The sequence below is a fragment of the Oncorhynchus gorbuscha genome, linkage group LG20 (genome assembly GCF_021184085.1).
Source record: "Oncorhynchus gorbuscha isolate QuinsamMale2020 ecotype Even-year linkage group LG20, OgorEven_v1.0, whole genome shotgun sequence".
Taxonomy (NCBI): Eukaryota; Metazoa; Chordata; class Actinopteri; order Salmoniformes; family Salmonidae; genus Oncorhynchus; species Oncorhynchus gorbuscha.
Window position 1 is genome coordinate 29,481,882 of NC_060192.1, and position 23,565 is coordinate 29,505,446.

The window sequence follows — 23,565 nt, forward strand, 5'->3', positions numbered from 1 at the left end:
TGAACAGGGAAAGAATGGGGTTTTGTGATAACCTCTCACCTTATTTTTGGCATTTAACACAGGCTTATGTGATCTGATATGTTTTGTTCTATGAGATAATAGCAGTCAGTTATCATGACTTTCATGAATTATGAAGCCTTTATGTGCTTTACGTGCGTCGTTTGATTACATAAATTCTTCAAAATTCACAAAGTTTGTTTATTGATTTATTTCACCTTTATGAACCAGGTAGGCTAGTTGAGAACACCTTTATGAACCAGGTAGGCTAGTTGAGAACACCTTTATGAACCAGGTAGGCTAGTTGAGAACAAGTTCTCATTTACAACTGAGACCTGGCCAAGATAAAGCAAAGCAGTTCGACACAGAGTTACACATGGAATAAACAAACATACAGTGACTAATACAGTAGAAAAGGTCTATATACAGTGTGTGCAAATGAGGTAAGATAAGGATGGTAAGGCAATAAAATTGGCCATAGTGGCAACGTAATTACAATATAGCAATTAAACACTGGAGTGATAGATGTGCAGAAGATGAATGTGCAAGTAGAGATACTGGGGTACAAAGGAGCAAAATGAATAAATACAGTATGGGGATGAGGTAGTTGGATGGGCTATTTACAGATGGGCTATGTACAGGTGCAGTGATCTGTAAGCTGCTCTGACAGCTGGTACTTAAAGTTAGTGAGGAGATATGAGTCTCCAGCTTCAGTGATTTTTGCAGTTCGTTCCAGTCATTGGCAGCAGAGAACTGGAAGGAAAGGCGGCCAAAGGAGGAATTGGCTTTGGGGGTGACCAGTGAAATATACCTGCTGGAGCACGTGCTTTGGGTGGGTGCTGCTGTGGTGTCCAGTTAGCTGTGATAAGGCGTGGCATTACCTAGCAAAGACTTGTAGATGACCTGTAGCCAGTGGGTTTGGCGATGATTATGAAGCGAGGGCCAGCCAACGAGAGCGTACAGGTCGCAGTGGTGGGTAATAATGGGGCTTTGGTGACAAAACTGATGGCACTGTGATAGACTGCATCCAATTTGTTGAGAAGAGTGTTGGAGGCTATTTTGTAAATGACATCGCCAAAGTCGAGGATCGGTAGGATAGTCAGTTTTAAGAGGGTATGCTTGGCAGCATGAGTGAAGGATGCTTTGTTGCGAAATAGGAAGCCGATTCTAGATTTAATTTTGGATTGGAGATACTTAATGTGATTCTGGAAGGAGAATTTACAGTCTAACCAGACACCTAGGTATTTGTAGTTGTCCACATATTCTAAGTCAGAACCGTCCAAAGTAGTGATGCTGGACGGGCGGGCAGGGATCGGTTGAAGAGCATGCATTTAGTTTTACTTGCATTTAAGAGCAGTTGGAGGCCACGGAAGGAGAGTTCTATGGCATTGAAGCTCGTCTGGAGGTTAGTAAACACAGTGTGCAAAGAAGGGCCAGAAGTATACAGAATGGTGTCGTCTGCGTAGAGGTGGATCAGAGAATCACCAGCAGCATGAGCGACATCATTGATGTATACAGAGAAGAGAGTCGGCCTGAGAATTTAACCCTGTGGCACCCCCATAGAGACTGCCAGAGATCCGGACAAAAGGACTTGACACCAGAAAGTGACATTAGCTGAAAAACATATTCTCATAGAACAAAACGTATAAGATCTCCTAAGCCTGTGTTTACCACAGACCTTATTGTCTGCATGTATCCAAACCCCCCACCACCAACAAGCCATGGTGTTAATGCCTACAAAAAGACTCCAGTACTGTTGCTCTCTATACCTGTGTCTACTGTATGTTTCACATCACACAATGTGAGCACAACATGACCTGAATTTCACATTAAACATTTCTTTAACCTTTATTATTAACTAGGCAAGTCAGTTATGAACAAATTCTTATTTCCAAGGACAGCCTACCCCGGCCAAACCCTACCCCGGACAAACCCTAACCCGGCCAAACCCTACCTCGGCCAAACCCTAACCCGGACGAATTGTGCGCCGCCCTCCCAATCACAGCCGGTTGTAATACAGCCTGGAATCGAACCAGGGTCTGTAGTGACACCTCTAGCACTGAGATGCAGTGCCTTAGAACACTGCGCCACTCTGAGGCATAGGTAAAGGAGGACAGCTGAACTGGTATGTCTACTCAGTTGAAATAACCCAGCTTCACATGCTGTGGCTGTCCATTCATATTTCAGGACACCGTTGACCTACTGTCACTTTGTGATCATGGCACAACAACTTGTCTGCTAACCGTGAGGACATTTGTGAACAGTGAAAGAGCAGTGTGGCTTTTCTGCTACTGGGTGTACAAACAGGAAGAACGCATACTAAGATCATCTTAAACTATATTTATATCCATGGTATATTGCCTACATGAGACTGACTAGAGTATGCTTTATAAAAAGCATTCAAAAGGCAGACATTGTCATGACTGTTTTGAGTGGATGGAGTTGGTGTTGAAGGATTTGATCAAAACCCTGACTGACTGTTTTGAGTGGATGGAGTAGGTATTGAAGGATTTGATCAAAACACAGACTGACTATTAAGAGTGGATGGAGTAGGTGTTGAAGGATTTGATCAAAACCCTGACTGACTGTTTTGAGTGGATGGAGTAGGTGTTGAAGGATTTGATCAAAGCCCTGACTGACTGTTTTGAGAGGATGGAGTAGGTGTTGATGGATTTCATCAAAGCCCTGACTGTTTTGAGTGGATGGAGTATGTGTTAAGTGATTTGATCAATGCCCTGACTGACTGTTTTGAGTGGATGGAGTAGGCCTTTAACGACTTGATTAAGGGTTGATTGACTATTTTGAGTGGATGGAGTAGGCATTGAAGGATTTGATCAAAACCCTGACTGACTGTTTTGAGTGGATGGAGTAGGTGTTGAAGGATTTGATCAAAGCCCTGACTGACTGTTTTGAGTGGATGGAGTAGGTGTTGAAGGATTTGATCAAAGCCCTGACTGACTGTTTTGAGAGGATGGAGTAGGTGTTGAAGGATTTGATCAAAACCCTGAATGACTGTTTTGAGTGTATGGAGTAGGTGTTGATGGATTTCATCAAAGCCCTGACTGTTTTGAGTGGATGGAGTATGTGTTAAGTGATTTGATCAATGCCCTGACTGACTGTTTTGAGTGGATGGAGTAGGCCTTTAACGATTTGATTAAGGGTTGATTGACTGTTTTGAGTGGATGGAGTAGGCATTGAAGGATTTGATCAAAACCCTGACTGACTGTTTTGAGTGGATGGAGTAGGTGTTGAAGGATTTGAACAAAGCCCCGACTGACTGTTTTGAGTGGATGGAGTAGATGTTGAAGGATTTGATCAAAGCCCTGACTGACTGTTTTGAGTGGATGGAGTAGGTGTTGAAGGATTTTATCAAAACCCTGACTGACTGTTTTGAGTGGATGGAGTAGGTGTTGAAGGATTGGATCAAAATGCTGGCTGACTGTTTTGAGTGGATGGGGTAGGTGTTGAAGGAATTGATCAAAACCCAGACTGACTGTTTTGAGTGGATGGAGTAGGCGTTGAAGGATTTGATCAAAACCCTGACTGACTGTTTTGAGTGGATGGAGTAGGTGTTGAAGGATTGGATCAAAATGCTGGCTGACTGTTTTGAGTGGATGGGGTAGGTGTTGAAGGAATTGATCAAAACCCAGACTGACTGTTTTGAGTGGATGGAGTAGGCGTTGAAGGATTTGATCAAAACCCTGACTGTTTCGAGTGGATGTAGTAGGTGTTCAAGGATTTTAACAAAGCCCTGACTGACTGTTTTGAGTGGATGGAGTTGGCTTTGAAAGGTTTTGATCATAGCCTTGATTGACTGTTTTAGTGGATCGAGTATGCGTTGAAGGATTTGATCAAGACCCTGACTGTCTGTTTTGAGTGGATGGAGTAGGTGTTGAAGGATTTGATCAAAGCCCCGAATGACTGTTTTGAGTGGATGGAGTAGGTGTTGAAGGATTTTATCAAAGCTGACTGTTTTGAGTGGATGGAGTAGGTGTTGAAGGATTTGATCAAAGCCCTGACTGACTGTTTTGAGTGGATAGAATAGGTGTTGAAGGATTTGATCAAAGCCCTGACTGACTGTTTTGAGTGGATGGAGTAGGTGTTGAAGGATTTGATCAAAGCCCTGACTGACTATTTTGAGTGGATGGAGTAGGTGTTGAAGGATTTGATCAAAACCCTGACTGACTGTTTTTTTCTTCTTCTCTCCTCGCAGCCGTATCAACGCAATCTGGTAAGATAACATACCTTTTATTTGACAGTGAATAGCAGCTGCATTTTTTAATTACATTGAATGTATTCTGACTATGTCTGCCCCAGTTCTGCAGTGAGAGTTGCATAAACATTTGGGTAATTATGGAAACAGGTCATACTGTGACGGTCTTACAATGGATCTGCGCTTTAAATCCTTGTCGTACAAGGGCATGTTTGCTTTTTTTATGAGCCTAGTAGAACATCCCAGAGAGTCTGAATTTCCCCTATCAAGGATATGAACACCTGGGAAAGAGACAGATTTTTCCTCAAATACCTCTAGTACTTTTCAAACATTGTATCTTCTATCAGATCATAGCAACTGGTGGGTAGTGGAGTTTGTAGTGTTTGTTTAGCAAGACACAGATGTACCTCTAAATATGTATAGGTTTGCCAGACCATTTCCTGTGAGTGGGTGAAATAGAAAGCCTTTGACACCAGAGGAGGCTGGTGGGAGGAGCTAGAGGAGGACATGCTCATTGTAATAGCTGGAATGGTATCCATGGAACGGAGTCGAACATGGTTTCCATGTGTTTGATGTGTATGATACTGTTCCGTTCATTCCATTCCAGTCATTACAATGTCCTCCTATTTCACCTCCCACCAGCCTCCTCTGACACAATTGTATGTGTTGGATAATGAGAATAAGAGGGAAAAGACAGGAGAGGTAATGATGCGTGGATTGTGACATCACAGAAACATTGCTAGAGGCAATAGACTATGCTGTTCTATAATGCAGCAACAACTAACCATGACTTTGCGGTAGTCATTACACGCAAAGCATTGCCATGGCTTTTCACTTGACATGGCCTTCATCCGTGAGCTGTGCTGCTGCTGGTCGCCAAATGAGGTGTAGCAAAGATCCATTACAGTTGTCGCAGGGGTGGGCAACTCCAGTCCTCAGGAGCCTGATTGTTGTCAGACTTTTTCTCCATCCCTAGCAAACACAGCTGAATAAATCAAATTGCATTCTAAACTGAAGATCACGATTAAGTGATTATTGGAGTCAGGTGTGTTAGCTGGGGCTGGGGCAAACCTGTGACACCAATCAGGCCTCCGAGGACTGGAGTTGCCCACCCCTGAATGCATACAGTACATTCACCCTGTGGAGCTATATTCCCTTGATGCAATTAAGCAATTCCATGTCTTCCAACAATATCTGGTTGGCTAAATGTAGCATTGATGATGGGCACAGCATTATTTTCTCTGTCTGGGATCTGACCTAAGAGCCCGGTAGTAACCTTTCTAATGTTGCTAGGGAGATGTAGATACCTGCTGGTTTAATTTCTCCAGAGAGTTCAAAGCAGGCCACGTGATGTCTGTCCGTCTGTGTCTGTCTGTCTCTCTTTAGCAAGGATCCACCTAATCCAGCCAGGGGATTTCACTCCCTCTTTTTGTTTCTGTTAGCCCATGTCTTTATGTAGCTTGGCTAATTTTCGCAGGCACATTATAATAGAAGCACTTTAAAGTCAGCTTAATAAGGTGGGCACTTAAGTCTATCCTTCTTTTCAATGGCCATTTCAATAGATTAGAATAAGTCTCAGATACATGTTAGAGGTGTATAGGCGGTAAAAGTGTAACTTATCATTATGAGTTATGGTAGGAAGTCTTCCTCCGGGCCACAGTATAGGAATAGATAAGCTGCATACGGATTCCATTTCCTGGGCCTTTGAGAGCATTAGTCACATGGTTGTGCCCCACAGCTTGCAGCTTTATGGTAGTATTACCATTTCTGTCATCTGCCACCTATTGGAATCTGACACCTATACATCCTGCCTTGCAGCTCTGAGCCGAGGTGTGTAATGGAGGTACTGTATGTCTGCACTACGGGGACAGAAAGTTGTTGTTTCTGCAAATTGTCTTTGGCATTCAGACAATAAAAATTGTGATGTAGTAAGTCTGTTTGGTGCAGGCTAGGGCAGGAATTTGAGATAGGGTAAGAGTGTAAGGAAGGTCGACTGAAGGCTTTGGTTGTCTGAGCCTTTCACTTTCACAGGACAATAAAACAATGTGCTGACTTTTGAGAAAATTGATGTGCAGTATTGGCTTTACATTAAGCTGCGTTGCCTGTTTCCCAAATGGGCTTCATAAAGTCCATACCTCATGTATATCAACACTTATTCTAAACACTCAAAATACTTGACATTTAGAATCAGTTGAACCTTGATTGATTTAGTCATCTGGTTCCAATTATTCCCAGTAATTATTCCCAGTATTTGCTCATTGTAAGTGTGTGTGTGTGCGAGGACTGGAATATTAAAAAGATAACGTTTGATTGAATGTATACCTCTGGGCATTAAGGGGGCCAGTGATTAATCACATCAGTGAGCCAGAGAGGACTGGGCTGTTGCTGAGACTGGGGATTCTGGTGCTGCTATATATACTACTGTTGTGACTGGGGGATGGGAGTTGTACTGCTAGACATTCTACTGGTCTGACCTGGGGATGGGAATGGTACTGCTAGACATACTACTGGTCTGACTGGGGGATGGGAATGGTACTGCTAGACATACTACTGGTCTGACTGGGGGATGGGAGTGGTACTGCTAGACATACTACTGGTCAGACCTGGGGGATGGGAGTGGTACTGCTAGACATACTACTGGTCAGACCTGGGGATGGGAGTGGTACTGCTAGACATACTACTGGTCTGACTGCGGGATGGGAGTGGTACTGCTAGACATACTACTGGTCTGACTGGGGGATGGGAGTGGTACTGCTAGACATACTACTGGTCTGACTGGGGGATGGGAATGGTACTGCTAGACATACTACTGGTCTGACTGGGGGATGGGAGTGGTACTGCTAGACATACTACTGGTCTGACTAGGGGATGGGAGTGGTACTGCTATACATACTACTGGTCTGACTGGGGGATGGGAGTGGTACTGCTAGACATACTACTGGTCTGACTGGGGGATGGGAGTGGTACTGGTAGACATACTACTGGTCTGACCTGGGGATGGGAGTGGTACTGCTAGACATACTACTGGTCTGACTGGGGGATGGGAGTGGTACTGCTAGACATACTACTGGTCTGACTGGGGGATGGGAGTGGTACTGCTAGACATACTACTGGTCTGACTGGGGGATGGGAGTGGTACTGCTAGACATACTACTGATCTGACCTGTGGATGGGAATGGTACTGCTAGACACTACTGGTCTGACTGGGGGATGGGAGTGGTACTGCTAGACATACTACTGGTCTGACTGGGGGATGGGAGTGGTACTGCTAGACATACTACTGGTCTGACTGGGGGATGGGAATGGTACTGCTAGACATACTACTGGTCTGACTGGGGGATGGGAGTGGTACTGCTAGACATACTACTGGTCTGACTGGGGGATGGGAATGGTACTGCTAGACATACTACTGATCTGACTGGGGGATGGGAGTGGTACTGCTAGACATACTACTGGTCTGACCTGGGGATGGGAGTGGTACTGCTAGACATACTACTGGTCTGACTGCGGGATGGGAGTGGTACTGCTAGACATACTACTGGTCTGACTGGGGGATGGGAGTGGTACTGCTAGACATACTACTGGTCTGACTAGGGGATGGGAGTGGTACTGCTATACATACTACTGGTCTGACTGGGGGATGGGAGTGGTACTGCTAGACATACTACTGGTCTCACTGGGGGATGGGAATGGTACTGCTAGACATACTACTGGTCTGACTGGGGGATGGGAGTGGTACTGCTAGACATACTACTGGTCTGACTGGGGGATGGGAATGGTACTGCTAGACATACTACTGGTCTGACTGGGGGATGGGAGTGGTACTGCTAGACATACTACTGGTCTGACCTGGGGATGGGAGTGGTACTGCTAGACATACTACTGGTCTGACTGCGGGATGGGAGTGGTACTGCTAGACATACTACTGGTCTGACTGGGGGATGGGAGTGGTACTGCTATACATACTACTGGTCTGACTGGGGGATGGGAGTGGTACTGCTATACATACTACTGGTATGACTGGGGGATGGGAGTGGTACTGCTATACCTACTACTGGTCTGACTGGGGGATGGGAGTGGTACTGCTAGACATACTACTGGTCTGACCTGGGGATGGGAGTGGTACTGCTAGACATACTACTGGTCTGACTGCGGGATGGGAGTGGTACTGCTAGACATACTACTGGTCTGACTGGGGGATGGGAGTGGTACTGCTAGACATACTACTGGTCTGACTGCGGGGTGGGAGTGGTACTAGTGAAAGCGGAACATCGATATTACGAGGAGTTGTACCAACGAGACAAGCACGAGAGGCAGCCCCATAAAACATTTTTTGGGGAGCACACGGGGAGATTGGCTGAGTCAGGTTGGAGACCTGAGCCAACTCCTCATGCTTACCATGGGGAGGGTGTGACTGGTCAGACACCGTGTTACGCAGTGATGCGCACGGGATCTCCAGTTCGCATTCATAGCCCGGTGTGCTCTATTCCAGCTCCTCGCATTTGCTGGGCTAGAATGGGCATTCAGCCAGGACGGATGGTGCCGGCTCAGCGCTCCTGGTCTCCAGTACACCTCATTGGACCAGGATATCGTGCGCCGGCTCTGCGTACTGTGTCTCCAGTGCGCCTCCACAGTCCAGTACGTCCTGTGCCTCCTCCCCGCACTCGCCCTGAGGTGCGTGTCTTCAGCCCGGTGTCACCTGTACCGATCCCAAGCACCAGGCCTCCAGGGCGCCTCCACAGTCCAGTACGTCCTATGTCTGCTCCTCGCACTCGCCCTGAGGTGCGCATCTTCAGCCCGGTGCCACCTCTACCGGTCCCAAGCACCAGGCCTCCAGGGCGCCTCCACAGTCCAGTACGTCCTATGTCTGCTCCTCGCACTCGCCGTGAGATGCGTGTCTTCAGCCCGGTACCACCAGTGACGGCACCACTCATCAGGTCTCTAGTGCGCCTCCACAGTCCAGAGCTTCCGGCGACAGTTCCCAGTCCAGAGCTTCCGGTGACTGTTCCCAGTCCAGAGCTTCCGGTGACAGTTCTCAGTCCAGAGCTTCCGGTGACAGTTCCCAGTCCAGAGCTTCCGGTGACTGTTCCCAGTCCAGAGCTTCCGGTGACAGTTCTCAGTCCAGAGCTTCCGGCGACAGTTCCCAGTCCAGAGCTTTCGGAGACAGTTCCCAGTCCGGAACCTCCAACGATGGGCCACAGTCCGGAACATCCAACGACGGGCCACAGTCCGCAACATCCAACGACGGGCCACAGTCCGGAACCTTCACCGACGGTCCACAGTCTGGAACCTCCACCGACAGTCCACAGTTCGGAACCTCCAGCGAAGGTTCCCAGTCCGAGGTCTCCAGCGACGGTCCCCAGTCCGAGGCCTCCGGCGATGATCCGCAGTCCAGAGCCTCCTGCGATGATCCACGGTTCGGTTCTACAAAGGCAGAGGGATCAGCATAAAGAGGGGGGGCTGCATCCAGAACCGGAGCCGCCACTGAGGGTAGGTGCCCAACCCGACCCTCCCCTATAGGTTCAGATTAGCAGCCGGGAGTCCGCAACTTTGTGGGGGTGGGGGGGGGGGGGTACTGTCACGCCCTGACCTGAGATATCTCTGTTTTCTTTATATTTTGGTTAGGTTAGGGCGTGACTAGGGTGGGTACGCTAGTTTTTGTATTGTCTATGTTTTTTTGTATTTCTAGGGTTTTGTAGTTCTAGGTGATTTGTATGTCTATGGTGGCCTGATATGGTTCCCAATCGGAGGCAGCTGTTTATCGTTGTCTCTGATTGGGGATCATATTTAGGTAGCCATTTCCTTTTGGTGTTTGTGGGACCTTGACTATGTGTAGTTGCCTGTCAGCACTATATTGTATAGCGTCACGGTTTGTTTTTTGTTCGTTTGTTTGGTGTTCATTCTTTTAATAAAGAGACTGTACGCATACAACTCTGTGCCTTGGTCTCCTTCATATGATGAACGTGACACAGCGGTCTGATAGAGGCTCTTTATTGACTATATCTACTACTTCCAGGACAGTTTTTATTTGTTAAACTAGCAATTATTTCTTCAGAGATGTATTCAAATCTAGTTTGATTTTGGTTTGTTTCTCATTTACACACTCCCTGTCCTATGCATTCAAATATATTTTTTAAATGTGTGATGGTTTTGATTATCCTAATGATTTGATATTTCCGTCAGCGTGTCACAGTGATTGGGAACTCCTTTATGTGTGTTACTTCACCATCAGAGAATGCAGGGTGTGTGGTCGGGACCTGTCAGATACAGATATGCATGTCTATATTTATCCCATCTGGGGAGAGAGAGCTGTTATCATGGTCACTGTGATCATGTGTGCCATCATTACGGGCCGGAGAAGTTCATCAACTGATATTAAAGTAACAGTATTATTTACCCAAATTGGAAGATTACCTAATCAAATGGATACCAAGTCTGGGTTTTTTGCCTCTGTCAGTGAAGCTAATGCTAAACTGTAGCTGAGGAAATCAATCCACTTTCATACACTGAAACACACACGCACACACACACAACAAAAGTTAATGACCCAGACCTCAGACTCCGATCATAATCCCACGTTGTCTAATGGCTTTGCAGTCAGCTTGGAGGAGCATATGGTGTCCTTGACATGGCCTTGGCATTAGAGAGAAGAAGAAAGGAAGAGAGAAGAGGAGTGATAGACAGGTTTCTATCATCATCCTACATTCTCAGCAGTCCCAGGTGCATGCACACATGTTATTTCTAAAACATTATTTTTTACTTGTGAGTTTAGGTATGTAACTCCCCCTTAATTGGTGAAATGTCCTCTTCTTGCTGATTGTGGAAAGGGCCTGCATAGTTCAACATCACTGCAGTCGTGCAATCTGATGTGTAAGAATGAAGATAGAGGAATACCTCTTCCTTTTATGTCTTTTTACAAATGTTTAGTTTAAGTCTTCTTTCAATATTGCCCACATCCTGTTAAACCACTTAGATGTAACTCAAACCTCTATCCTGTTAAACCACTTAGATGTAACTCAAACCTCTATCCTGTTAAACCACTTAGATGTAACTCAAACCTCTATCCTGTTAAACCACTCTCAAACCTCTATCCTGTTAAACCATGTAGATGTAACTCAAACCTCTATCCTGTTAAACCACTTAGATGTAACTCAAACCTCTATCCTGTTAAACCATGTAGATGTAACTCAAACCTCTATCCTGTTAAACCACTTAGATGTAACTCAAACCTCTATCCTGTTAAACCACTTAGATGTAACTCAAACCTCTATCCTGTTAAACCATGTAGATGTAACTCAAACCTCTATCCTGTTAAACCACGTAGATGTAACTCAAACCTCTATCCTGTTAAACCACTTAGATGTAACTCAAACCTCTATCCTGTTAAACCATGTAGATGTAACTCAAACCTCTATCCTGTTAAACCACTTAGATGTAACTCAAACCTCTATCCTGTTAAACCACTTAGATGTAACTCAAACCTCTATCCTGTTAAACCACTTAGATGTAACTCAAACCTCTATCCTGTTAAACCACTTAGATGTAACTCAAACCTCTATCCTGTTAAACCATGTAGAGGTAACTCAAACCTCTATCCTGTTAAACCATGTAGATGTAACTCAAACCTCTATCCTGTTAAACCACTTAGATGTAACTCAAACCTCTATCCTGTTAAACCACTTAGATGTAACTCAAACCTCTATCCTGTTAAACCACTTAGATGTAACTCAAACCTCTATCCTGTTAAACCATGTAGATGTAACTCAAACCTCTATCCTGTTAAACCACTTAGATGTAACTCAAACCTCTATCCTGTTAAACCACTTAGATGTAACTCAAACCTCTATCCTGTTAAACCACTTAGATGTAACTCAAACCTCTATCCTGTTAAACCATGTAGAGGTAACTCAAACCTCCATCCTGTTAAACCACTTAGATGTAACTCAAACCTCTATCCTGTTAAACCATGTAGAGGTAACTCAAACCTCCATCCTGTTAAACCACTTAGATGTAACTCAAACCTCTATCCTGTTAAACCATGTAGAGGTACCTCAAACCTCCATCCTGTTAAACCATGTAGATGTAACTCAAACCTCTATCCTGTTAAAGCATGTAGATGTAACTCAAACCTCCATCCTGTTAAACCACGTAGATGTAACTCAAACCTCTATCCTGTTAAAGCATGTAGATGTAACTCAAACCTCCATCCTGTTAAACCATGTAGATGTAACTCAAACCTCTATCCTGTTAAAGCATGTAGATGTAACTCAAACCTCTATCCTGTTAAACCACGTAGAGGTAACTCAAACCTCTATCCTGTTAAACCACGTAGAGGTAACTCAAACCTCTATCCTGTTAAACCACGTAGAGGTAACTCAAACCTCTATCCTGTTAAACCACGTAGAGGTAACTCAAACCTCCATCCTCCATCTCATCATGTCATCTTCTTCAGTATATTTCAACTAACACCATCTACAAAAGAAAATGGACCAACATGTTGGTGCGATTCAGCTGCTATATGTGTTTGCGTGGGCTGGAAGTGATCTCTCATTTGACCTACGAGTGCATTTGTGTACATTTTCAAGGCTTTTCTCAACTCCGTCATTGTTGAAGTGTCTCTTTCTCTCCTTGTGGTGAAAGTCTCAGTGGGAACAGATTGTGGGGATGGACTCTAAAATGAGCACAATGAGACATCCTCACGGTGGGTTTCAGGAGACCCTGAGGTTCACTCCCATGTGGATGTTGTAAATTAGGGAGGCATGCTTCACTAGATACTGTAACGAGGGTGTTGCTACAGTTTGGGTTACTGTGATAGTAACTGTTTCCTGTTTGCCAGATTATGTACAGATATATTGTGTAATATCCGGTTGTTTCGTATGGTGGACACTCCAGTCAGCTTGTCAGGATGGCTGAGATTTACCCCTTCTGTCTGAGCTCGAGGGTGCCTACAATTGTTTTCAACAAGAGAAGATGACACTGTGATTTTTGGAAATTCTACTCTTTTGTCGTGCGTGGTCCACATCTCCGAGTGCTTATCTTTTATATCCGTAAGAAGAGGCTGTCTGTGCTAGCCACTCAGGCTGAGCCGTCAATCTCATATGTGTGGCTGACAGAAGACAACTCAAGTAATAACTAAAAGTATGATAACACATAGATAGGAGGCTAGATATTTATCCGCTGAATAATATTTTCCTCATTGTTCACTTTGATAATGTAGTTGACATATTGTTTTTACTCTCTTTCTCAGCATTGCAATATTAAAGGGTGCGCTAGAATATGATGTCAAAACATCAGCTCCTTCCATTTAATGGTGTCTGTCCTCATGGGATGAGAAGGCACAATATACACCTGAATGAGGAAAGCACAGCAGTTCCCTTGAGACTGACAGTCAATGGAACTCTCCTGTAGCTCTTTTCCCATTTTATATTGTGTGAATTAGATGTATGAACTCCATCCTGCCCCCAGCGCCTTCCACCAGGTGTACGTGACCGTCTTTGTGGGTTGTCACGGCGTCCAGCTGGATGTATAGATATCAGTGCAGGTGTTAAAGGCTGCCTCTCTCTCTTACCAGTAATGTGAGGAGACTCCAAGATGATTGACAGTATTGAGATGCAGCGTACCTTAGCCTTCGGCAATATGGGAAAACAAATTACTATATTCCTCACTCTATTTAAATGTTTTTCTGAGTTGTCTGCGCTGTTGTATGCCCTCTCTCCCTGTTGTCATGTGAGATTCCAGTCAGCTCCCCCAGATCGGGATTGTGAGAGCTGTCTTAGAGGAACACAGGTGTGTCTGTCATGCAATGCCATGCACTTTAGGGACCAGCCACATTATATCAGGCCCGAGCACTGACGGAGACACTGCACAGAGACAGATCCTTTGGGCCGCTGGCCTCCGCACGATGGTACTTAGCTGGAGGAAGAGGGGGCTATTGCACAGTACAGTGGATTCTCCTGGTGATACAATATCATCAATATTAGCAGTTTATTTACTGTTTGGGGAATAAACAGGTGACTTGAACTGACGTGAACTGCCTTGAATGAGCTTCTGTAGAGTAGGCTTAGTTACAAATCTGGATAGGGAAAGGACTTCAGTCTCAGGGATTCCCTTGACACATACAAAGAGGAGAGGGATGGAGGAGGAGAGTGTACTACTCTCCACTCGTGTATCTGATGAGATCAGTGCACTCGCAGCTGAAAAATATATTTGATGTTCTGCTGACTTTTTGTTTGTTGATAGACATACCTGCTCTGTAATTCCGTGAGCTCATGTTGCCAGTGTAAGACCACTGAGGTTGAAAGGCCGCCCGTAGACACATAAGCTGTGTGGATCGTACAGTAGAACTGAAGAGATTCCACCTGTAGACACATAAGCTTTGTGGATCGTACAGTAGAACTGAAGAGATTCCACCTGTAGACACATAAGCTGTGTGGATCGTACAGTAGAACTGAAGAGATTCCACCCGTAGACACATAAGCTGTGTGGATCGTACAGTAGAACTGAAGAGATTCCACCCGTAGACACAAGCTGTGTGGATCGTACAGTAGAACTGAAGAGATTCCACCTGTAGACACATAAGCTTTGTGGATCGACACTGAAGAGATTCCACCTGTAGCTTTTGTGGATCGTACAGTAGAACTGAAGAGATTCCACCTGTAGACACATAAGCTGTGTGGATCGTACAGTAGAACTGAAGAGATTCCACCTGTAGACACATAAGCTGTGTGGATCGTACAGTAGAACTGAAGAGATTCCACCTGTAGACACATAAACTGTGTGGATCGTACAGTAGAACTGAAGAGATTCCACCTGTAGACACATAAGCTGTGTGGATCATACAGTAGAACTGAAGAGATTCCACCCGTAGACACATAAACTTTGTGGATCGTACAGTAGAATTGAAGGAATTACAGGATTATGTGTGTTGGAGTATCTTCACACAGCTCCTGTCTTTATTATATGATATTGTGTTCCTAAAATAAGACATTGTAATGATATACTTTGTAAGAGATTTCTCATTATCTTGCTGTCTCTCTCTATCGTCTCTGTCTCTCTCTATCGTCTCTCTCTCGTCTCTCTATCGCCTCTCATCTATCTCCCTCCCTCCATCTCTCACACTCTCTCTCTTTATGTCCGTCTATTTACCTCCCTCCCTCTCTCACACTCTCTCTGTCTCTCTCTATTGTCTCTCTCTCAATCGCCTCTCTCTCGCTATCGTCTATCTCTATCGTCTCTCTCTCTCTATCGTCTCTCTCTTTCTATCATTTCTCAAATAAATTCAATTTATTGGCATGGGAAACATATGTTAACATTTCCAAAGCAGGTGAAGTAGATAATAAACAAAAGTGAAATAAACTATAAAAATGAACAGTGAACATTACACTCACAGAAGTTCCATAAAGTGGTGCATGCTGGGAATTGTATGAGCGAGTGTTGTCTGGGGTTAGATCGCCTATTTTTCCCTACTTGTTTTAGTTCTCTTGATGTTTTTTATTTTTCTATGCATGATAACAGTGATTATTTATTTGGTTTATTTGTTGTGTGTTTTTCTTGTCTGAATTGCCCTGGTTTTGGCGGGAATGGCGACCCACATGGGGACGCCATCCCTGTCACTTCGGCACGGCTTTAGGTGTGTTACTGAAGCTACTGTCACTGTGGAGTTTCTGGTTTCCATAGGAGAGAAGGTAGGCTATGAGAATGTTGCTTATGCGTCGTGGATGAGTAAAGCGGTGGTGGTTTTTCTTCAAGAAGAGTGTCTTGTAGATCTTATGGTTGAGCATGGTGTACTTCTTAAAGAAGAGCGTCTTGTTGATCGGATGGTTGAGCATGGTGTATTTCATAAAGAAGAGCGTCTTGTTGATCGTATGGTTGAGCATGGTGTATTTCTTAAAGAAGAGCGTCTTGTTGATCGGATGGTTGAGCATGGTGTATTTCATAAAGAAGAGCGTCTTGTTGATCGTATGGTTGAGCATGGCGTACTTCTTAAAGAAGAGCGTCTTGTAGATTGTATGGTTGAGCATGGTGTACTTCTTAAAGAAGAGCATTTTATTGATCGTATGGTTGAGCATGGTGTATTTCATAAAGAAGAGCGTCTTGTTGATCGTATGGTTGAGCATGGTGTACTTCTTAAAGAAGAGCATTTTATTGATCGTATGGTTGAGCATGGCATACTTCTTAAAGAAGAGCATTTTGTTGATCGTATGAAGGGAAAAATATTGTTGTAGGAGGTAAGGACGGATCTGGAGAGCCATTTCCTCAGACTGGTGACAAGTGATGGGAGTGATGGGAGTGATGGGATACAGGAGGGGGTTCATGTGGAGCTAGTCTCCCAGGTAGTGGAGGAGATGTCCATTATGAGTAATGGGGTACATGAGGGGGTTCATGTGGAGCTTAGTGTCCCAGGTAGTGGAGGAGATGCCCACTACGAGTAATGGGGTACGCGAGGGGGTTCAGGTTGGGCTAGTCTCCCAGGTAGTGGAGGAGATGCCCACTACGAGTGATGGGGTACACGAGGGGGTTCATGTGGAGCTAGTGTCCCAGGTAGTGGAGGAGATGCCCACTACGAGTAATGGGGTACAGGAGGGGGTTCAGGTTGGGCTAGTCTCCCAGGTAGTGGAGGAGATGCCCACTACGATTGATAGGGTGCAAGTGGGGAGTGTTGAAAGGGATGTGGCTGAGGGGAGTCAGAGGTCTGTGTGCTCAGTTGAGGAAGATCAGGAGAAGGATAATGACATCTCTTTTGATATGAAAGCAGCTGGTGATGATTCAATTTACATTCAAGAGGAGGTAAGTGGGTTCCTGGATCAGACTTTGGGAAATCTGTCAAATTGGTAAGAAGTGTGTGAGGTCAGCTGTGACGTAACAGAAGACGGTGGGGTGGGGTTAGATCAGTTAAGTGAGAATAAGTGTTTTTGCTTGAGGAAATGTGTTACTGCTGTCACAGGAGCAAAAGGTAGTGGGAAACATGGTCAGGTTCAGAGAAAATTAAAACAACGATGATGATCATGACTCAGTGTTTTTTTCTCTTTGTCTGGTTTCTCTGTGGTTTCTTCTGCTTTTCTTTTCTCTTTTCTACATGGAGGCACTAAGGGTGGGTTCTCTCCATATTAATGGGGGAAGGGATAGGAATAAGAGGGCTTGGGTATTAGAAGTCATTCAACAGAAAAGGCTTCATGTGTTTTTTTCTACAGGACACATAGTGATGAGGACAATGAGGTTGACTGGGGTATGTGGTGGGAGGGGCAGCATATACTCAGTCATGGAACTCATTTGCTGGAGTGGCAATTTTGTTTTCCTCAGGCTTAGGGGTGACTGTGATGTCTACAACAGAGATGGTCAAGGGTCTGGTTTTATTGGTCAAGGCAGATATGATGTTTTTTAATATGTTTTATATGTTTTCTGTTTATGTCCTAATGAGGGTACAGAGAGCATTGTTGTATTTGATCAAATAAAGGAAACCTGAAGAGTGTGACCAAGAGGGGTGTATGTTTTTAGGGGGAGACTGGAACTGTACTGTAGATTTTACTGTTGATTGCACTGCTGAAGAACCTCACCTGCGGTCAGCTACCTGCCTGTCTGGTCTATTAACTGAGTTTGAGCTTTCTGATGTGTGGAGAGTAAGGAATGCAAAAGTTAGGTTAAAGGTTAATGAAGGTGGTGTCAGTGCAGCAAGGTTAGACAGGTTGTATGTATCTGATCACTACTGTAGTAGGGTTGGAAGGTTAGACAGGTTGTATGTATCTGATCACTACTGTAGTAGGGTTGGAAGCATTTTTTAAAAACCTAGGGCAGTCTACATTGCAACGCAAACAGATGGTCTGCCTTCGGCTCCCTGATGGGAAGGTGACCAGGGATGACGGTGAGATGCGCCAACGTGCAGTGGACCCTCTATAAGGCAGAGTATTGGGGCGGCATGGTAGCCTAGTGGTTAGAGCAAGGACTAGTAACCGAAAGGTTGCAAGTTTGAATCCCCGAGCTGACAAGGTACAAATCTGTCGTTCTGCCCCTGAACAGGCAGTTAACCCATTGTTCCTAGGCCGTCATTGAAAAGAAGAATTTGTTCTTAACTTACTCGCCTAGTAAAATACAGTTAAAATAAATAAAAAATTGTGATTCTCTGTGTACTGAACAGTTGTTACATGGACTTCCTCAATTGGGCCCTGAACAGAGAGTTGCTCTGGACTCTGACATTACTCTGCAGGAGCTGTCCACAGCAGTTATGCAGCTCTCATCAGGCTGAGCCCCTGGCATCGATGGTGTACCATCTGAGTTCTATAAGCACTGTTGGGGGGGATTTGTATGAAGTGGTGTGTGAATATTTTCATGAGGGTTCTCTTCCTGTATCTTGTCAACGTACTGTGCTTTCATTGTTGCCAAAAAAGGGGGATTTGGCTCTTCTAAAAACTTGGCGGCCTGTTGTATTGCTGTGTGCATAATATACAATTTTATCTAAATGTCTCTCAAACAGGTTCAACGAGTATCTGGGGCTGTTGGTCAACAAGGACCAGTCTTACTGTGTACCTGACCGCTCTGTTGTTGATAACTTGTTTCTGATAAGAAATGTTTTAAACATTTGTAAAAGGCTTTTGACCGCGTGAACCATCAGTACTTGTTCAAAACAATGAAAGCCTTTGGGTTTGGGGATGTTTTTTGTCTTGGATGAGTTTACTGTATGTTGGGGCCTCATGTATGATGAAGGTGGGGGGGTGGTTTGAGCTGCCCCATCCCCGTCCAAAGGGGCATCAGGCAGGGATGCCCACTTTCAGGGCAGTTATATTATCTGGTAATTGAACCAATGCTTTGTATTTTAAGAGCGAGGCTTACTGGTTTCTCTGTGCCAGGGGTTATGAAGGGTCCCATGATAGCACTGTCTGCATATGCAGATGACGTGACAGTTTTTATTACAGGGGGTGAATATGTTAAGGTTCTCAAACGCTTTAAATTTGTATGAGGGGGCCTCCTCAGCTAGAGTCAATTGGGAAAAGAGCGAATCGCGGTGGGTAGGTCAGATTCAGACGGGGTCAGCTCCATGGTTACCACGGGGGCTAAAGTGGGGCAGAGATGGGATGAAGACTTTGGGGGGTTTTCTAGGCTCCGTTGTCTTTCAGATAATGTACTGGGAGGGTATAGTGGAGAAAGTGTGTGCCAGATTGTCTGGGTGGAAATGGGTGTTACCCCAGCTGTCTTATAGAGGAAGGGTGCTGGTAGCCAATAATCAGACTAATGATTTTACAGCCACCAGTGGGTCTGATACAAGAGCTTCAGAGGCCCTTGTCAATTTCTTCTGATCTGGACAACATTGGATTAAAGCTGCGGCCCTGCATCTGCTACTGCACGAGGGTGGGCAAGGCCTGGTGGACATTTCTTCCAGGATCATGGCTTTCCTGCTTCAAGCAGCCCAGAGACTGGTGTACAGTTGTCACGGTTCTAGCTGGGTCGACACAGCCTATAGGAGATAACGGCTGTTTGAGCTTAGACAAGCACCCTTTCCTTTTAAAGCTGGAGGGGGGGTGATTGTCTGGACTGACTCCATTTTATGAGTCAGTTATGCAGACTTGGAGAGTTTTTGAGTTTTTGGCACGCCACGCGATTTGAAGAGCCTCTTTTTTTATAACACTGCTTTCCAGTCCCTTGCTCTGGGTTCAGCCAGCCTATGTTCATGCCTGTTAGGTGTGGGGTCTACCAGGCTGGGTCATCTGATGCGGAGTAGGAGCAGATCGTTGGAGGAGCTGGGAGAAAGAGCAGGGATCCGATCATCTCGCCTACTGAGGGGGGGTCATATCTGAGGTCTGCGACTCCTTGCCAGTACTTCATCAGCAGTATGTGACTGACACTTCCAAATCTGATTGGTGGACGGAGGGTCTGGATCATGTGTTTCCTGCGCTGAATGTTAGTGCTGCGGCGGGGGCATTAGAGGAGGACGTGGGGTCTGGATCATGTGTTTCCTGCGCTGAATGTTAGTGCTGCGGCGGGGGCATTAGAGGAGGACGTGGGGTCTGGATCATGTGTTTCCTGCGCTGAATGTTAGTGCTGCGGCGGGGGCATTAGAGGAGGACGGAGGGTCTGGATCATGTGTTGGGGAGGGGTGTCCATGTGTTGGAGAGGGGTGTCCAACATGCATCTGGTACACCTGGATCCTACTGTTGGGGAGGGGTGTCCAATATGCATCTGGTACACCTGGATCCTACTGTTGGGGAAGGGTGTCCAACATGCATCTGGTACACCTGGATCCTACTGTTGGGGAAGGGTGTCCAATATGCATCTGGTACACCTGGATCCTACTGTTGGGGAGGGGTGTCCACTCTGTACTGACAGAGTCAGGAACTCCGGAACATCTGTTCTGACAGTGTCCCTGGTTGGTCGTAATGATTGACCTGATCAATAGCTGGTTCTCAGCTCTGGGAGAGATTTTCTCTTCCCAACAGTTTATATTTGGGCTAAAGTACAGGTTTAGTCGAAGGGGTGCAGTTATTTAGCTTAATTTTGTGTCGGGGCAGCTAAATCAGCAATATGGAAGACATGAAAGAACAGTATTCGGGGATAGGGGTCTGTGGATGTGGTGGGGATGCTGGAGAGAATGTTGGCAGTGAGACTGAGGGTTGAGTTTGCCTTCAACAAAATGGTTTACAATATTGATCTGTTTATGAGTATATTGGGCATTCAGAGGCTGTTGTGTTTAGTTACTGAGTAGGAAGATTTGGTGTTGTGTTTTTAATTGTTGTTAGCCATGGTTTTGTTTGAGTGTTTATCGTGTTGTGAGTTCCCAGACCCAATAAAGGTTATTTACAACTCAAATTCTCTCACTATCGTATCTCTCTCTCTCTACCGCCTCTCTCTCTCCTGTCTCTCTCACTCTCTCTCGTCTCTCTCTATCGCCTCTCTATCATCTCTCTCTCTCTCTCTCTCTCTCTCTCTATCGTCTCTCTCTCTCTCTCTCTCACTCTATCTCTCTCTCTCTCTCTCTCTACCGCCTCTCTCTCTCCTGTCTCTCTCACTCTCGCTCGCTCTCTCTCGTCTCTCTCTCTCTCTATCGCCTCTCTACCATCTCTCTCTCTCTCTCTCTCTCTCTCTCTCTCTCTATCTTCTTTCTCTATTGTCTCTCTATCGTCTCTCTCTCTCTATCTTCATCTCTCGCTCTCTCTCTCGTCTCGCTCTCTCTCTATCGTCTCTCTCTCTCTATTGTCTCTCTATCGTCTCTATTGTCTCTCTTATGGAAGGCAGCAATGTAGTGCGCTGCCAACCTACAGCTCTCTGCGTCCTCCCCCAACAGGACAGGTAGCCTACTCTCATCAGAGAGGTCTTTGAAACCTTGAATAAGTGGGGATTTGGGGAAATTACACTCTCTAATTGTTTTATATTTTTCACATTATGTCAGGAAATACAGCTCTGTCTCAGGTTCTGCTGTTGTACAGTGGTTGCACAGCCTTTCCTCTACAGGGAGCCAGGTTTTCCTGTGTCTACCCTTCTCAATGGCAAGGCTGTGCTCACTGAGCCTGTACTTTGTCAAGGTTTTCTAACGTTTTGATCAGTAACCATGTTCAAATAGTTAGCCATGGTGTACTGTCGATTTAGGGCCAGATAGCATTGCATTTTGCTTTGTGCTTGTGCTTGTGTTTCCCAATAAGCAATGTAGTTTTGTTTTGACTCTGTTGTAATTTGGTTTATTCTGATTGATTGGATGTTCTGGTCCTGAGGCTTCATTGTGTTAGTAGAACAGGTTTGTGAACTCAGCCCCAGGACCAGCTGGATGAGGGGACTCTTTTCTTTGCTCAGCTCTTGGCATTGAGGGTGTGGTAATGATATGAGAGGGGGTCACTGTATTTTAGATGTTTCCAAAACTTAATTGCTCCTTTTTGAGTTTTTATTATTTGTGAATATTGGCCTAATTTTGCCCTGCATGCATTGTTTGTAGTTTTCCTCTGGACATGTAGGAGAATCTTACAGAACTCAGTATGCAGTGTTTCAATGGGATGTTTGTCCCATTTGATGAAATCTTGTTTTGCAGGTGGACCATAAAGTGCAATTGGTTCAATGACATAGTCAATTAGTTTTAGCCAAATTTGAATGAGCTTTTTAATGGCGTAGAATGCCCTGCGTGCTTTCTCTCTCAGCTCATTCACAGCCTCATTAAGGTGTCCAGTTGAGCTTATTTTAAAACCTAAGTAATTGTAGTGTGTGCAGTACTCTATATATTTTGTACCAATTGAGAACTTTGGTCTAATTCCCTGAGATCTGGATCTTCTCTGGAAAATCATTATTTTAATCTTTTTGGGGTTTACTGCCAGGGCCCAGGTCTGGCAATAGTGCTCTAGCAGGTCTATCTCTATAGTCTCACTCCCTATAGTATCTCTCTCTATAGTCTCTCTCCGTATAGTCTCTCTCTCTATCGTCTCTCTATAGTCTCTCTCTCTATCGTCTCTCTCTCTATCGTCTCTCTATAGTCTCTCTCTATAGTCTCTTTCTCTATCGTATCTCTATAGTCTCTCTCTCTATCATCTCTCTATAGTCTCTCTCTCTATCGTCTCTCTATAGTCTCTCTCTCTATCATCTCTCTATAGTCTCTCTCTATCGTCTCTCTCTCTATCGTATCTCTATAGTATCTTTCTCTATCGTCTCTCTCTCTATAGCCTCTCTATCGCCTCTCTCTCTATCATCTCTCTATCGTCTCTCTCTCTCTCTCTATCGTATCTCTATAGTGTCTTTCTCTATCGTACCTCTATTGTCTCTCTCTCTATCGTCTCTCTCTCTCTATCGTATCTCTATAGTATCTTTCTCTATCGTCTCTCTCTCTATAGCCTCTCTATCGTCTCTCTCTCTATCGTCTCTCTATCGTCTCTCTCTCTCTCTCTATCGTATCTCTATAGTGTCTTTCTCTATCGTCTCTCTCTCTCTATAGTCTCTTTCTCTATCGTACCTCTATTGTCTCTCTATCGTCTCTCTCTCTCTATCGTATCTCTATAGTATCTTTCTCTATCGTCTCTCTCTCTATAGCCTCTCTCTCTATTGTATCTCTATGGTCTCTCTCTCTATGGTCTCTCTATCATCTCTCTCTCTCTATCGTCTCTCTCTCTATCGTCTCTCTCTATTGTCTCTCTCTCTATGGCCTCTCTCTCTATTGTCTCTCTCTATCGTCTCTCTCTATAGCCTCTCTCTCTATTGTCTCTCTATTGTCTCTCTCTATAGTCTCTCTCTATCATCTCTCTCTCTCTCGTATATCGTCTCTCTTGTATCTCTATTGTCTCTCTCTCTATCGCCTCTCTCTCTATCGTCTCTCAATTCAATTCAATTCAAGGGCTTTGTTGGCATGGGAAACAAGTGTTAACATTGCCAAAGCAAGTGAGTTAGATAATATATAA

General features: G+C 44.9%; 1 protein-coding gene across 1 annotated transcript in view; it reads left to right on the plus strand.

The window, feature by feature from the left end:
* The window catches only part of nrxn2a (neurexin 2a), a 381,645-nt gene that overhangs the window by 78,941 nt on the left and 279,139 nt on the right, over positions 1-23,565 (plus strand). The window contains 1 exon segment of the mRNA XM_046317726.1: positions 4,211-4,228. Within this exon segment, the coding sequence (XP_046173682.1) occupies positions 4,211-4,228 (18 nt within the window).